The sequence below is a fragment of the Xenopus laevis genome, chromosome 9_10S (genome assembly GCF_017654675.1).
Source record: "Xenopus laevis strain J_2021 chromosome 9_10S, Xenopus_laevis_v10.1, whole genome shotgun sequence".
Classification (NCBI taxonomy): Eukaryota; Metazoa; Chordata; class Amphibia; order Anura; family Pipidae; genus Xenopus; species Xenopus laevis.
This window is the reverse complement of record NC_054388.1, coordinates 43,436,259-43,450,556: the sequence shown is the minus strand read 5'-3', so window position 1 is coordinate 43,450,556 and position 14,298 is coordinate 43,436,259. Positions and strand designations below refer to the sequence as shown.

The following is a 14,298-nucleotide window of genomic DNA, read 5'->3' as shown; positions in this document are numbered from 1 at the left end:
TGGAGGATTCTTTTGCTGCAGCCACTGGTTCTGGAGAATTGGAGAAAGTTTGTATTAAACAATACAAAATCCACATAAGATCACATGACAACACAGGACCCAGTGCAGTATGTATATACTGAATATCAATCAGTCTTGCTGTATCGGCTTTTGGCAGATATTATTTGACTTGTGCTGTTTTGATAATTTATGATGATCCCTAAGCAGCCCAGACCACTCTGAGCATGTGCACAGTCTTAGTCTTGCAAAGATGTTTAACAAAGTTACAAGAGGGTGACCCCCTGTGGCCAACTTTGAAAGCATAAATCATTTGTTTGATTAGGCTTGTGGTGCAGTAAATTCATGTTTAGGTTTAGTATACAAAATACAGCATTTCTAGCCTTATTCTATTTTAGATTTTACTTCCCAAGATCTATACCAGTTTGATAAGATTCTTTAATATGCCACTTAATTTGATATAAAGTATCTATTGCTTCAGTATTTGTTTTAGGGTATAGTTTTCCTTTAAACCATCGCATTGCATATAACTATGCCTGTGCTTACTACTGCCTGCAAAAGTGAGCATCAATGGGAGAGCTCTGCATTATTAAGCAGCGTCTTCTTCATGGCTATAATGGCGTACTTGTGAACACTGTAATCCTGACTCGTATATAAAGTATTAATGGTGTTGCCTTGTTTCTTATGGGACCACCGATAAGAGGAGAAACCAGGACTCCCAAAAAGTGTCTTCCATCTGACACAGATAAGGAAAGAAAAGTTTCCTCCTGTTACATACCTTATAGTTCCTGTGGGAGAGGGTAGTGGGCTGATCAGGTGTGCCATGTTGTCTGGAATGTTTATTGTCAGGGGAGAGATCTGGGGCTGCACAGGTTTCACAGGGGATTCTGGTGCCTCCAACTTCTGCTTCTTGTCACTGGCCAGAGCCGTAAATGTGATTTTGATGTTTGTGCTGGGAAACCGGAAGGTGCACCTGCAAAAAAGAGAAACAGACAGTCAATCAGTGCTGGGTACAGAAATGTTGTAGGTCACACCTTTTACTACAGGCTAGGAAATAAAAGTGAACGTTTTACTGACAGCAGTACCATGTTATGTGGGGTGAGGTGGGTTTATAATAAACTACTCCCCTGTGCCATCTCCTATTCACTTACATGGGAAAAGCCATATAGCTCCAAAACTGGAGCTTTTCAGCTAAATGCTCTGATAGGACTATTGCGTTTTCCCCAATCAAGTGCCAGCTGAGAAAAAGTTCCACGTGCCATGAGCCTAAATCTTTGGCTTAGCTATCAGCCGCCATAACATCAGGTGAAATGAAAGCAGAACATCCAGTAGCCCTGGTGTCATCAAAACCTTTGACGATTAGGATTAAGATCTTATTTAAAGGGATACGGTCATGGGAAATCATGTTTTTTTCAAAATGAATCAGTTAATAGTGCTGCTCCAGCAGAATTCTGCACTGAAATCCATTTTTCAAAAGAGCAAACAGATTATTTTATATTCAATTTTGAAATCTGACATGGAGCTAGACATATTGTCAAATTCCCAGCTGCCCCCAGTCAAGTGACTTGTGCTCTGATAAACTTCAGTAACTCTTTACTGCTGTACTACTGCAAGTCGGAGTGATATCAGCCCCCCCAGCAGCCTAACAACAGAACAATGGGAAGGTAACCAGATAGCATCTCCCTAACACAAGATAACAGCTGCCTGGTAGATCTAAGAACAGCACTCAATAGTAAAAGCCAGGTCCCACTGGAGACTGATTCAGTTACATTGAGTAGGAGAAACAGCAGCCTGCCAGAAAGTAATTCCATCCTGAAGTGTCATGACTGGGGGGCAGCTGGGTAACTGACAATATGTCTAGCCCCATGTCAGATCTCAAAATTGAATATAAAAAAATCTGTTTGCTCTTTTAGATAGAATTAGATTTCAGTGCAGAAGTCTGCTGGAGCAGCACTTTTACAGGAACAGTTCAGTGTGAAAATAAAAACTGTGTAAATAGATAGGCTGTGCAAAATAAAAAATGTTTGTAATATAGTTAGTTAGCCAAAAATGTAATGTATAAAGGCTGGAGTGAACAGATGTCTAATAAAACAGCCAGAATCCAACTTCCTGCTTTTCAGCTCTATAAGTCTGAGTTAGTCAGCGACTTGAAGGGGGGCCACATGGTACATTTCTGTTCAGTGAGTTTGTAATTGATCCTCAGCATTCAGCTCAGATTCAAAAGCAACAGATATGACCCATGTGCCCCCCCCCTCAAGTCTCTGATTGGTTACTACCTGGTAACCAGGGTAACCAGTCAGTGTAAACCAAGAGAGCTGAAAAGCAGGAAGTAGTGATCTGACTGACATGTTATACATCAAATCACTCCAGCCTTTATACGTTACATTTTAAAATTAACTATACATTAACTATATTAGAATTTTTTTTATTTTGCACAGCCTAACCATTTACCCAGTTTTTATTTTTACACTGAACAATTCCTTTAACTGATGTATTTTGAAAAAAAAACATGTCTTCCCATGACAGTATCCCTTTAATGAAATCATTCCATAATACATCCAAAAGCAGTGATATGTATGGTGTCCTCATAATCACAGCCATTCATAAACTGCCAGACCATCGAGTGCGGCTATGAGCCATACCACTTTTTTCGAGGGTTGCTCCTCAGTACAGCAGGGATCAAATAACCCCATATCAGAGTGCCATTCATACCATACCAGATAAGCCTTAAGCTGGCCATAGACGCAAAGATCTGATCGTACGAATCGAGGATTCGTGTGATTTTCGGACCGTGTGTGGAGAGTCCCAACATTTTTCGTCCGGCGGAGATCGGTCGTTTGGTCGATCCGATGCCGATAATTTCTCTGCGTGTATTGCCGATCGTACGATTTTCAGTGGGAGACTGTCACTAGCTTTGGTTGGACATAGATATGGTACGATTGCTGTCAGGGGCAGAACATTGCTGATCTGTTCTTAACTAATCTGACTGGTAAGACTTTGATCTGAATGGTTAGTGGCGGGTCGGGAGATGGGAAAGTCCGATCGTACGATGATTCGTACAATCGGATCTTTGCATCTATGGCCAGCTTTAAAGGAACAAAAAAAAATGAAAGTGTTTTAAAGTAATAAAAATATAATGCAGTGTTGCCCTGCACAAGTAAAACTGCTGCGTTTGCTTCAGAAACACTACTATTGTTTATAAAAAATAGGCTGCTGTGTAGCAATGGGGACAGCCATTCAAATGAGAAAAGGCTCAGGTTACACAGCATATCCACTATTTAACCTGTGCCATATAGCCTTTTATCCCATTTCCGCCATTGCTACACAGCAGCTTTTATATGAACTATACTAGTGTTTATGAAGCGAACAGATCAGTTTTACCAGATATTTTCATTACTTTAAAGTGATACTGACACTATAAAACTACTTTTTTTAAAATAAGTATATAAGTATATTAAAAGATACCTGTCTCTCTAATTGTGGGGTACATTCTATTTGCTGGATTCCTGCTCCCCCAGCCCCACAAAAAAAACCATATGCCTATGTAATCCAGTGCATTGGGTGCAGGCAGCTTTGTTTTGTATGCTTCCCAATAAGGCTGCTGAGCTATTTTAGCTGGTAGATAAGATATCCCGGCTAGCTTCCCACTGCCAGTGTTGGTCCAGTGCCCCTGGCTATTTTCATATCTTGGAGCAGCTGACTGCCAGGGCAAATGAGGCACTAACAATATAAAAACTGCTATAAATCTTGGGTTCCCTGCTTATAGCCCCAGCCCAGGGAGAAGCTGGAGGGTTACACGAGGCCCTCTCTGGGACAAAGTTGTGTACCTATATATAGACCACTGCCACATGTTTTTACTTAGACTGTAAGCTCTACGGGGCAGGGATCTCCTTACCACTTTGTCTCTTATCACATAGCAGTTAAACACTTTGTTCTCATATGAGCTCTGTATATTTTCATTATGTGATTGGTCTTCCCCATGTATACTTTCATATATATCGTACTTTTATGCACTGTACAACGCTGCAGCTCCTTAAAGGAAAACTATACCCCCCGGACAATGTAGGTCTCTATAAAAAAGATATTGCATAAAACAGTTCATATGTAAAATTCTGCATCATGTAAATAAACCATTTTCATAATAATATACTTTTTTTTGTAGTATGTGCCATTGGGTAATATTAATTAGAAAGCTGCCATTTTAAAAAATAAGGGCCGCCCCCTGGGACTGTAGGATTCACGGTGCACATAAACATACCAAACAAACCATACTTGTTAGGTCACATGAGCCAATTAACACACAGTTCTGTATTTTGCTTCCACACTTCTTCCTGTTACAGTTAGAGTTGTAGTATTTCTGGTCAGGTGATCTCAGGCAGCACACAGACCATCACGAAATAGGGGTTCAAGGTAAGAGATGTAAAAAGGCAATATTTACTTAAATATATATTCAAGTTTGGTAAGATTCTTTTTTATATGCCACTTAATATGATATAAATGATCTGTTGCTTAAGTATTCATTTTGGGGATATAGTTTTCCTTTAACAGCAATTTACAAATAAAGTTATACATACATACCTTTGGTAGAATGATACAGTAAACTGGTGCAGTCTGGAAAATGTGCGTAAGTCTGTGGCATTTTTTTTAGTAGAACTGTGATCATGCATGCACACTGTGGCTATATGTTGGAGTGCTGTAGACATAGTGTTCGTTCCTTAGTGTTGTGTTTTGTACGTGTGATGATCCTGGGATTTGTACTGCAGCGTATACATAGTGATGAGCATTGGAATGTTATTACATCACGATTGTGACATCACAAAACCAAGAAATAATCAGAAAAATGACAATGCTCCACCAATATAATAGACTATTGCAACTCATTAGAAAGCTTGACTAGTGTTTGGTGTTAAGGGTGGTCATTAGTGGTGAGCGAAATTTTTTGCTTATAGACCAATGCATTTTGGTGAATTTTCCTGTTTCACAAATTTTTGGCGGGTCACATTCACCCATTGCTAGTGGTCATACACTGGCCAATGCTCATCAGTATCTGACTTATTGGCCATTGAGCCAAATGGACAGGATTATACCAGCTATGGCCACTTTTGTGCTTGTTTGGATACTCAGCCTAAATTTGGGCTACTAGAACCTGGGTCCCCCAAGTTAAAAAGCTCTGCCAATAAGTAAAATAGGCCTCAAAGTAAAATAAAAATGCCCTGCACACATCAGCATTCTGTGCAGCAACACATCATTACACCGAAACAATGCCCGTGATCTCCCCAAATCCCACCTACGTATAGCAAGCACTTGCCTTGAAAACCAGTTTCAAGGCTCTTGGGGACTGTTTTGCCATGGGGCCCCCTGACTGGAAAACACTGTGGCCATTGTAGGCCACGGAAATCCCTAGATTTACCAGCACGGAGGGATTCCTTAAGGTTCAACACTATCCTTAGTCTCTATGTCCGGATCCTCGCTGTGGCTGGGCCCTGGGCCTACTTTATATGCAAACGTCATGGTCTGTAAAGCTGCAAAATGCTTCCAGGTGAGGGCAAGCAGCAAACTGAAAGGAACATTCCTGCTGAGGAACAGATTTATCTGCCTCTATAACATGCCTTCTGTTGCTGCATGGTCAGCTTAATCCTATCATGGAAAAACACAGCCATGAACTAAGGGTCTGCTGGTAGAGAACAAACTGGGTACGGTTTCCATACTTAACCCTTTTGAAAGCTTCTCCTATTTCCCATCCCTGTGCACAACTAAGGCAAATGGCCAAATAACATTTTTGTAAATATAACAATTTAGTGTTGGTCTGTCCCTTTCTGTTCTTAGCCTGGTTCTGACTACTGAAAAAAGTGGAAGACGCCAACCGAAAAGCTGGTGAAAATCTGCAAGGTTTGCAAGCAGTGTGATGAATGGCATCAGTCACTAGCCATTTTTTGAGTGTTTCCTGCTATTGGCCAGCCTAGACATAGCTTTAGATTAGGGATATATGTGGTGCAGTCACCGATAAAACGGTGCAAGAACCTGATTTGAAACATGCAGCGGAGTTCTATTTCAGTGAATTTTACTTTCTGAGTTTGTTTAGATTAAGCCCCATAAACTCTTCCTCAAGCAGTGGGTATGGCTAGAACACAGTCATGGCTGTTTAAAAGGAAATATTTAGCATTTAACCCAGTATTAAAGTGGTATAAGGGCAGAGACACGCACTCAGATTATCCTGCCGGCTAAAATGTAAATCGCTGGCAGGATGTGCACTTAAATTTCAGCAATAACAAACGGCGATGCTCGAGTGCCTTGAATGGCTCCTGGTCAACGTTTTTTGGCCAGCCTGATCAACGAGCCGACCAATTCAACCCTTTAGCAAAAAAAAGCCTATGCCTAACTGCCCCGCCGGGGAAATGCCCCTAACTTTTTACTTACCCCTCGTCACTGCAGCCATCTTCCAATGGCACATGTGCCGTTGGAGCAATTTCACATGGGTCAAAATGGACAGAAATTGCTGAAGCGTGGGAAGAAGACATGAAGACCTGGAAGATGGCTGCGGTGAATTCTGATGCCTGAATCTACGCCGAGGGGTAAGTAAAAAGTTAGGAGCATTTTCCCGGGGGGGGGGGGGGACAGTTAGGCTGGAGGGGGAGGAGGATGGGGTGGGGGTATGGGTTTTTTTGCTAAAGGGTTGAATTCTCCTTTAAAAAGACACCTATGATTAAGTACTGGATGGTATGAAATGTGGATGGTGGGCCATATGGGGTCAGTATGTACCATTTTAACTTAATGTCTTGGGATATATATATATATATATATATATATATATATATATATATATATATATATATATATATATATATATATATATATATAATCACAGCAGGCAGACTTTCATGTGGGGGCCACACAAGGGGGGGGTCGTTGGCCACCAGTTGGCAACCCAGAGAATGATATTGCATATGATTCCAGTGGCTGAAAGAGACTGGGCAGAGAGCAGGACACAAGCACGACAAGGGGAGAGAGAGAATGCTGTCCCCCGTATTGCTTGGTTACATGCTCCTGGGAAAGGAGAAAGGTTTTGAGGGCTCACACAATGACAGTTGTGTTTCCACAGACTGGAATCTACTGCTGAAATGTGTTGTAATATAAATGGGAAGGGTGGGAAGATTAGGAAAGACTTCCATACATCCCCCGGCCAACCAATCAGGGTCCTCTGGGCACTCACAGCGACTTATTTTTAGTTGCAGCTATAGTAAAGGGGAACTAGACTAGCTATATAAAATGCACCCATATTTGAATTTAATGTTTAATACATACTGGACTGAGAGACATAGAACATGCCCATTAAGGGCTACAATATCTCACATTTTCTGTACCAAGCACAATTCAGCAGAAGCCCCAAAGTTTGCCTATAGCAACCGTATAGGTCTTTACAGACTATGACTGCATTCAAATTCCCCAATACTATACAGTTAAGTACAGGCCCGAGCAAACTTAGGGGGCTATTCCCGTTGAATTGTGCTTAGTACAGTGGAAAGGCTATGCAGCCATAGTTTTATGGTATCGCTCTGTACAGGCTATGAGCAAATTTAGAGTTTGTTCCTGCTGAATTGTGTTCAGTACAGGGGGAATACCTATGATGCCATCATTTTGTAGAATCCCTGTAATGACTATGAGCTTAATTGACTTTTCAAGACTTGCGGTTCTTCACCAAAATCCGCCAAGTCTGTTCTTGCCGATTCAGTGCGGATGAGAGGGGAGGTTACTGCCTGCGGTATGGCAGAAATCAGCTGTCAGGTTTTCTGCCCCCGTGTGGCCCTAGCCTTAGGGTGCTGTTCCTGCTGAATTTGCTTAGCACAGGGGGAATAATTATGCTGCCATAGTTTTCTGTACAGGCTATAACCACTTATGACCCTGTTTGAAGTGCAATTCATCAGGAACAGCCCCCTAAATTTGTGCTAGCATACAGAAAGATACACTGGCATCTATTTTCTAAGAACAATTCTGCAGTAGCAGCCTGTGAAATTTGTTTCTAATTTAACGACATGTGACATATGAGTTTTCACATGCTGCAGATAATTGAGCAAATTTAGAACATTTTAATATAGAGAAAACAAAAGATTTACCCTAATGCTCGGAGAATCAGTGGGCTTTGCTAGTTTACACTATGAATGCAGGCTCAGAACAAACGATGGTCTTATGCCAGGATTTATAAGAGGAAATAAGCAATTAAACACTTCCTCTGATGATGCCGGATTAAACCACAAGATGCTCGTGTTAATCTCTTGCTGCTCTTTATATATTTCTTTGCTCCCACCTTAGAATGCTTCCATCCTACAATAGGATATATAAATAGGGTTAACTTTGTCATTTTATTATATAAAATCAGATTTTCAGATCAGAAGGAAGTAGGGCAGGGGTCGCCAACTTTTTTTTTTTTTTTACCTGTGAGCCCCATTCAAATGTAAAAAGAGTTGGGGTGCAACACAAGCATGAAAAAGTCCCTTGGGGTGCCAAATAAGGGCTGTGATTGGCTATTTGGTAGCCCCTATGTGGACTGGTGGCCTTTAAGAGGCTGTACTTGACACTATATTTATATATATTTTATGCAATTAAAACTTGCTTCCAAGCCTGGGATTCAAAAATAAGCCCCTGCTTGAGGACATGGAGAGCAACACTCAAGGGATTGGAGAGCAACATGTTGCTCACGAGCTACTGGTTGGGGAAAACTGAAGTAGGGGCTCTCTTCTTCCCACAATTCAGGTAAGAAAGGGTCTCTGGAGCTGCTGTGCACCAAACAGCATAGAGCTGCCAGCAATAACCCTAAACTAACAGGGATGTTTTGCTTTATATTCCTAAGGCCGGAAATGTTTACTTCCTCCCAAACCACAGAACACTGGGTAGGAGGCTCCTGCACCAAGAGGAAGTGTTTAGTGGTCACAGAACTCACCGTCATTCCTCTTTAAATATTCACAATTCTAGATGTTGACAGGTCAATGTTTATGTGAGTTAAAGGCAGACTAAAGCCCAAGTCTCTGCATCCACCCAATAAGGGCACAAAAAATTTCATGTGCCCGAGAAAAGAGTTTAATCTATTCCTGACATAGAACAATGAGATTGCATTGACTGCAAAAGTAGAAAGTTGGCTAATTAGTAAAAATATAAACTGTACCGAAAAGAGATTGTAATTCACTTTTGTCTGGGGAACTGTTCTTATGTAAAGACATTTCTGCTGCTAATATACAATTTTAATAATGGGCAGGGTCTACTTAGGACCAGGACAAAAAGTTTCTATAGAAGGGTATTATGAAGATTGCAGCAATGCTTCCAGATAAGTCTTATCCTAGAATGCACAGCAGCACTACATGGGCAACTAAAGGGTTTTGTTTATCTGCCTGAAACAATGAGCTGATTTCACAGGCAATTCTAGGAAGCAAGACAGGAATTAACTGTACAGTTTCTTTTCTCAGCCATTTCATGCGGCAGATGTAAAAACTGGCTATTTTACTTGCTATGGGGAAAACTGAGGGGAGACCACGGACACAACAACAAGCACTACCCCACCAACACTGTATACACTATATTCTACTGTTACTATATTACCATCTCTCCCTACTATACCTGCTATCCCACAGCCACAGTCCCTTCCCATTATCCCACTGTAACTATAGACACCATCTCTCCCTACTCTCCCTACTATACCTGCTATCATACAGCCACAGTCCCTTCCCAGAGACTATTATCCCACTGTTACTATAGGCACCATCTCTCCCTACTATATCTACTATCCCACAGCCACAGTCCCTTCCCAGAGACCATTATCTCACTGCTAATATAGACACCATCTCTCACTACTTTGCCTGACATCCCTCAGTCCCAGTCCCTTTCCAGAAACTATTATCCCACTGCTACTATAGGCACCATCTCTCCCTACTATACCTGCTATCCCACACTCACAGTCCCTTCCCAGATCTACTCCAGGCTGATCAACCCATATAAAGAACGAGAAGATCAACTTAAAAGATTAACACTTTTCGAATTTATAGTTTTGGTTTTGTGGCTGACATATCCTGAGCAGGATGTGTAGTACAGAGAAGAAAGTGAATAGTGTAGAGCCAGTGGCCGTAGTATTACTGTTCCCTAACAAATAACACTTCTCAGTCAATAAGGTGCTTGAATGTTCGTCAGCACAAAATGCAAGCGTGAAGAAAGAAGAGTGCAAGAGGGAATGTGAAAGCAATACAAACATCTGTTCCTCTCATTGACCTTGACCACAAAAAAAAAGTAATCTTATCTAATTATCGTTGGCCATAGCCGTTACAATTCCGATCTTTCCTGGAAAAGATCCTTCCAGGAAAGATTGTTAGTTTCAATACACGTGTAGAGCTGAATCGTCAGCTTAAATAGAATTCTACCTGTATGGCCAATGTTCAGGTGCCTTCAAAAGTGCCCGATCCAAACTTTCTGGCCTGGCCAATCGACGAGCCAACCGATATCAAAGTCTTCTGCCAATATCGGTCGCCTTGTCTCCCACCATACACGCACCGAATATCATATGATAATTAGTTATGATATCAGTGCGTCTATGGCCACCTTAAAGCATAGCAAACAGATCTGCCCACCCCCAGGAAGCCAAGAGCAGTGATGATATCAAAGTCATCCTCAAATCACAGCCCTTGGTTCAACAAATGATCTGGTAGTACAGACCCCCAGCATACAATGGACAAGAAAAGCATAGGCCAAAACTAGATCCAATAAGAGAGGCTGTACACCCTCACAACAGTGGCACATTCCAACATGGAGCGATATGTAAACAAACAAGTCTCTGGAACTTAAAGGGTGAAACTATGTAAGTTAAGTAGCCAAACCTGCGCACAGACACACAGTGAGCAGCCGCATGGCAGCTGTTGGCAGATAATTATTATGTATTTTCATTTTGGGGGAGTGGACAATATTAAAGGGGATATAAAGCCTAAATTACAATTTTGCCTAACAAAAGAAGCTGAAACTCATCATAAAACTACTAAAATCAGCATCTGTCCCTTTCTGTTGTCTGGTTCTGTAACAGGCAGCCAGGTCAATCATCTGGCTTCTGCTACATTGTTTCCAATGTCTGAACCACTAGTAGAGACTAAAAAGGACAGATACTGCTCTCAATAGAAACATTTACTTATGACTGAAAATTATCTAATGTATAATGCAGAGTCAAAATTTCAAAAAGAACTTGACTAAATCCAGAACTGAATCCATCCTTAATATGCACGTGGAAATTACGGAACTGAAGGGTGAAAAAGTTTTAATTCCCTTCGGGTGGTGGCAGACGGGGAGATTAGTCGCCCAACAACAAATCTTCTCTCATATATACGGCCTTTCCAAACAATATCGGGCAGGTTTGATTTTCCCCACGAACGAGAACCTTATCGGCTAGTTAATGCAGTCCTTCATCCCGTCTGTGCCGATTCCCATCGCTTTAATTCGATTGTTTGGTCCTAGGGCAGAACGATCGGATTAGCCTCATATTGCCTTGTCTTTGGTGGACATATCGAGAGAAAGATTTACTCGTTTGTCGAGTATAGTGTATGGCCACCTTTAGAGTAAGGGCACACTAGGCGATTCGGGGAGATTTAGTCGCCTGGCGACTAATCGCCTCTTCTTTGGGGGCGACTAATCTCCCCAAACAGCTTCCCCCTGTCTTCTGCTGGCTATAATGAAAAATAGGCATGGCACACGCGGCACTTCCAATTCTGAAGCTTGGTAAACGAGTTTTCTTCGTGAATCAACTTCAGGTGACTTCAGAAAACGAAGCAACGCGTGTGCCATGCTGCAGGAGATTTTTCATTAGAGCCGACGGAAGCCGTTCGGGGAGATTAGTCGCCCCAAAGAAGAGGCGATTATTCGCCAGGCGACTAAATTTCCCCAAATCGACAGGTGTGCCCTTACCCTTGGGGTAGGGGCACGCGGGGAGATTACGGTAGTCATCTGCGATTTTTAAAAGTGAGTTACACACACACACAGATTATTAGCCGTGATAGTATGTAAATTCTTGTACTGGCGTAATGACGTGGAGACAACATTCTGAGGGAATGAACGCCGAGACTACTTCTGGCTCTTGTGTGGGAGGAGAACGTAGTGCAACGCATTGGGGTATAAATCGATTGGAATAAAGTCACGCAAAATCTTTCCTGCACAAAGACAATTGCCTTGTCTCAGTGACTTCCATTTTAAAAATTGCGGGCGTCTTATCTCCCCGTGTGCCCTTATCCCAAGAGTTGCAGTTCAATAAAAAAAGTCTTGAGTATAAAGGGATTTATTACAACCGAAGTCCACCCAAAAACAGTTTTAAATAATGAAAGAAAACTGAATTCGAAGCAGCGTCACAAAATCAATTCATTACCGATTTCATCTGGGTGTGTTATATGTAAATACCATTATTATTATTATTATTATTAAAAGCAACGTCGGTCTATCTCTTTTGCTTTGGTTTTTGACTCTTGGAATAATGCAGCAGAAGTCCGTTGCCTTGTGTTTAACAGTTTTAGGTATCCGAATAAGCAGCACAGAGAATAAATCCATGAGAAAACAGGCAAGAATGTACACTGGAAAGCTGCTTAAAAAGACATTTTCTTTCATTAGACAAATAATAGTTTTAGGGTTCAGATCCAACTTACGGTGCTGCACAGCAGTAATGACAAAGCAGCTTGATGCCGTAGGTAAAGACTTGCCAACGGTTGATTAGAAAGCATAGGGCTATAGGAAATATAAAAGGAAGTAGTCAGCATGCCACAAAGCAATCAGGCAGTTACTGTAGAAACCAGGCTTTGGGCAATTCATAGCTGCACCCTCTTTGCTCTCTATGGGAGGATGAAGACTGCAAGCACAATGAAACTGGGAAACAGAAAAGCAAAAGAAAGAAAGGAAGGGGGGGGGGTTAACAGAAAGTACAGCCACACAGAGCCCCACCACATCTGCTGCTGTAGGCTGAGACGGTAATTCATTAAAGCACATCTTGTAATGCTTGTGGAATTCCAAGCTCTCCCCCAGCCGTGTGAACACAAAGGCAGCTTGCTGCTCACCTCTCGCTGGGAAAAACTGCTTGAAGAACAAGGCTGAGATTGCCTGTAACAGTTCCTTACTGTGCTCAGCACTAAGGCTATGGACACGCATGCGGATTTACCGATCGGTTTTGGCGCGGTCCGCGCTGTGGTTTTTAAAAAGCTGACCGCCCCATTAATACGCTTGTGTTAGTGCCATTGCCTAAATTTGAAACAGCTAAGCATTGTTATGCAGCGGTTGGCTTTTTTAAAAACTGTGGCGCAAACTGCAACGAAAAGGATTGTTAAAGCCGCATGTGTGTCCATAGCCTAAGGGGCCACAATAGAGGGGGCGAATACAAGGACAACTACATACTGATGTACAGGAGCCTGGCGGCCAGAGTTATGCATATGTAGCTGGAATCAGGTATCCAGAGCATTCTACATAGCCCAATAGAACCTCTATTAAATGCCTGAAGAAGAGCCCTCAGCAGTCCTGAAGAAGATCCCTCAGCAGTCCTGAAGAAGTTCCCTCAGCAGTCCTGAAGAAGATCCCTCAGCAGTCCCAAAGAAGATCCCTCAGCAGTCCCAAAGAAGATCCCTCAGCAGTCCCAAAGAAGATCCCTCAGCAGTCCCAAAGAAGATCCCTCAGCAGTCCCAAAGAAGATCCCTCAGCAGTCCCAAAGAAGATCCCTCAGCAGTCCCAAAGAAGATCCCTCAGCAGTCCCAAAGAAGATCCCTCAGCAGTCCCAAAGAAGATCCCTCAGCAGTCTCTGAGGGGGACCAGTTATGGTTACCTTTGTGTTTAGTAAATATGTAGGGTGGCATGGTACTTATAGTGGGGAATTAGGGTGTTTAGTATCCCCATATCTGCAATGCAAACTCACAGATCTAGATGCAGACAGATACATAGACAAAGGGTCCTCTTTTCTTTGAGAAAGAGCATAAGATTACATAATTTGGCAGTGAAGTGGTAGGCAAGTGTAGCGTTGAGGTCAACAAACAAGTTAAATGAAAACTACACCCCCAACATGAATACTCAAATTAAGTGGCATATTAAAGAATCTTATCAAACTGGAATATATATTTAAGTAAATATTGCCCTTTTATATCTCTTGCCTTGAACCACCATTTTGTGATGGTCTGTGTGCTGCCTCAGAAATCACCTGGCCAGAAATACTACAACTTTAACTGTAACAGGAAGAAGTGTTGAAGCAAAAGACATAACTCTGTCTGTTAATTGGCTCATGTGACCTAACATGTATGGTTTGTTTGGTATGTTGGT

The 14,298-nt window shown here is 41.9% G+C and overlaps 1 protein-coding gene across 3 annotated transcripts in view; it reads right to left on the bottom strand.

Annotated features, from left to right (window-relative positions):
- foxk2.S (forkhead box K2 S homeolog) overlaps positions 1–14,298 on the bottom strand; it is a 49,701-nt gene that overhangs the window by 15,676 nt on the left and 19,727 nt on the right. For all 3 annotated transcript variants that reach the window (XM_018238564.2, XM_018238565.2, XM_018238563.2), the window contains exon 2: positions 776–970. In XM_018238564.2, the coding sequence (XP_018094053.1) occupies positions 776–970 (195 nt within the window). The remainder of the gene's footprint in view (positions 1–775; positions 971–14,298) is intronic.